We start from the raw sequence: 3,325 nt of genomic DNA, 5'->3' as shown, positions 1-3,325 counted from the left end.
CACGAATGAACCCCCACTCCAAGCTATCATAGGCTTTAGAAACATCGATTTTGAAAGCCATTAGGTGTTTCTTGCTAGCTTTTTAAAAAAAGTGAGCAACTTCCTTAATGACTAGTACATTCTCATCGATAGTTCTTCCTTCTATGAAACTTGATTGAACCGGATTAATTAAATATCCTAAAAGAGGCTTAATTTTATTAGCAATGACTTTAGTGATAAGTTTATAAATGGAATTACATACATAAACCTATCGGCCTAAACTCATTCATACTCTCCGGTTTTTCAACTTTAGGAATAAGACAAATATATGACTCATTAATATAAGCTGGAATATTTTCCTCCCTAAAGCAATTAGTAACAAGGTTGACAATAGAATTACCGACCACCTCCCAATATTTTTAGAAAAATTTTGGTTGGATACCGTCCGGACCCGGGATTTTCATAGGAGCCATCATATTTAAAGCATTTTTAATTTCCATCCCAGTGACTTTATTAGCAAGAGAAGCCAAATCCTCCTCACTAACTAATGCATTAGGTTGCAAAGAGACAATCCTAGTTTGACTAGAATGCCTTGATTCAAAAATACCCTTAAAATAATTCACACACATAAGTTTAAGCAAATTTTGGTCATGCACCCAATTTCCATTATCATCTTTAAGACACAAAATTTTGCTACGACAGTTTTTTATTTTAACCAATATGTGAAAATATTTGGTATTCCAATCTCCATATTTTCTCCAATCTACCCCCGCCCTTTGAGCCCAACTAATTCTTTCAATTTTTAACACCTCATTTATTTGTTTTAAAAGATCCTTTTTAAGATTAATTAGGAAGGAGGAGTACTTAATACTAAGCACTTTTTGTATACCATGAATACGAGCTATTAATCTGTTTTTATTTTGGATGGACTCATTAAACACATATTTGTTCCACATTTTAACATCTTTCGAGAAATAAAGGGTAGAATCATAGAAGTTGCTTCCTCTACTCCACGAATTAGTAAAAATATCATCAAACTTGGGATTTTCAAGCCATGCTTCTTTACATCGAAAAGGGTAATTATACATATGATTAGCATTTCTAGTATCAATAAGAATCGGACAATGATCAGAAAAAGATTTTGGTAAGTGGTATACCTGTGTTTGAGGGTGTACCTTCATCCACTCGGCATTTGCAAAAGCTTTATCGAGCCTTTCCCTAATCAATTCTGTTCCTTCTCTCCCATTGTCCCAAGTGAACGCCGGGCCATTGTATTTAATATCAATGAGACCTTCAGAATCAGTCCATTCCATGAAATATCTCTACCTTACGAGTTACAGATTGGTCTTCCTCCCATCTTTTCAGATTGAGAAGTCACCTCGTTCATGTCTCCAAGGAGCAGCCATGGAGTTGTGGCAGGAGGAGAGCTTTCCCCAGCGCATTCCAGAATACTTTCTTATCCCTTGCTTTCGAGGGTGCATGCACCGCTGTGATAAGCACTTCCGGATCGGCAGGAGAGATTTTGAACAAAGAGTGGATAACATGAGGAGAGTCGGTCACAAAGTCTATGAGGATGGCCAGTTTCCGCCAAAATAACCAAATTCCACCCTTAAGCCCATTAGCAGGAAGAGTTCGAAACTCTTCAAACCCTAATCTGCGACAGACCGCTTTAGCAAAATCATCAGTAGACTTTGTCTCTAAAAGAAACAAAATATCAGGATTATGTAATCTAACCACCTCTTTAGCATGAGGAACAAATTCTTTGTTAGAAGCACCTCTAACATTCCATAATATAATCTTCATAGAAATAGAAGGAAAAGGGCACGGATGAAAAATTCCTCTAGAATGTTCGAGATACTTATTCATTGTCGGGAATAACACCCCCCAATCCCTCCATTGGTCGAGCTTCCCCATTGCCCATATTTCTTCCATCGACAGTGGTTGGGCAATCATCCGAATGTCCCGCATCAAATTGCCTGTGCTCATGTAGGTAAGGTTCACCTCGGCTCCTACCACTTCCTTTTTTGTTTCCAGAACCACAAAAAGATTTTTGTGTTCCATGAGATTTAAAAACTGATTTACCAATTGCAGGGGATGAATTGGAGGGTTTCTTGGTGGTGCCTCTATAGGGGTGAAAATTGCTTCGTACTCTGAGAGGGATGGATGAATGAATTGATTCATCATTACTTGCAACCCCGCATTGATTAAATTCAATCTTTCCACCGGAATCGGGTTCATTCTCATTACTGGACAAAGGAAAGGGGTCAGGAATGTAGGAAAAAGGTGTTGTGCTCGTGATTGATGTGAGCCCTGGGATAGTAAGGAGGGGGTTATGATTCCAGATTGGAGTAGAGGTGGAGGGAAAATTGTTGGTCGAATTGGTGGATTTTGAAGCTGGAATTGGGATGGATGGTAAGGGGAGAGTCGATGAATTTGTGGGTTCGATGGTGAGTTCATCTGGCCTGGTTGGATTCGAGGGAGTAATGTTCGAGTCAATCAAGAGGTTGTGTTGTTGCTCATCTCCATTTCTCTCCCTTGAGAATCCTGCTTTTCCATGATTGAAAACGAGAGGAAAGGGAGTAGGTAAGTTGTAATCAGAATGGTTAGAATGGATGATTGGAATGCTATTTGGTTGAGCAGGGGATAAAAGAGACGGATTTGACTCGATAATCGGTGCTGGTGAAGAAGCACCATTGGTATTTTCGTGGGTAGCAGCTCCAGGAACCTCGACGCCATTAATGTTGGTAGATTCCAACACTAATGTTTTTTTCCGGGTATTGTCTCTGATTGTATTTTTTCTTCTCTATTGCAAGGTCCCGAGACACATTTGGTGTTTTCTTATTTTTTTATTACTGGCTCTTCTCCTTCCTCTACCAAAAGCACTTCCCAATGGGTTTTTTTATTTTGATTTTGGCGGCTGTTGGGCTCCCTAGAATGCTTCCCTTTATTCTTTTCAATTGTATTTTTCTGCTCTCTATCTTGTTTTCCCTCCTTTCTATTTTTCTCATCTTTTTTAAATTTTTTTTTCTCGATGCCGCCAACACCCAAGGGCCATAGCCTTCCTTTTGCTCTAGCTGCACCCCTATACTCTTCTCCTTTTCCTTCTGCAAAACACCAGCTGTTGGAATGGTGTCTTGGTGTTTCGAGCTCTCCCCTGATGCATTTTCTGCAGGAATAGGTTGATCCAACATCAGCGTGCTTTGAGGATTATCTGTATTTTTTTTAATTTGACATTGCTCCTTGGTGTGGCCAATCCTGCCACATTCAAAACAGAGGGTGTGTATTTTTTTCAAATTCAATCCTTTGCGAAGCTTTACCCACCCAGACTCTAGTGATTAATGGTTGT

General features: G+C 39.4%; 1 protein-coding gene across 1 annotated transcript; it reads right to left on the bottom strand.

Annotated features, from left to right (window-relative positions):
* Nucleotides 1-233: 233 nt before the first annotated feature.
* LOC145616838 (uncharacterized) lies at nucleotides 234-1,292 on the bottom strand. The gene is made up of 2 exons (XM_081671562.1): nucleotides 422-1,292; nucleotides 234-286 (listed from the first exon to the last, which is right to left on the bottom strand). The coding sequence occupies exons 1-2, from the start codon at nucleotides 1,290-1,292 to the stop codon at nucleotides 234-236; spliced, it is 924 nt and encodes a 307-aa protein (XP_081527688.1).
* Nucleotides 1,293-3,325: the final 2,033 nt, after the last annotated feature.

This window comes from Chenopodium album, chromosome 26, assembly GCF_948465745.1.
Source record: "Chenopodium album chromosome 26, dcCheAlbu1.1, whole genome shotgun sequence".
In the NCBI taxonomy this organism is placed as follows: domain Eukaryota; kingdom Viridiplantae; phylum Streptophyta; class Magnoliopsida; order Caryophyllales; family Amaranthaceae; genus Chenopodium; species Chenopodium album.
The sequence above is the reverse complement of the archived record's forward strand: the minus strand, read 5'-3'. Positions and strand labels throughout refer to the sequence as shown.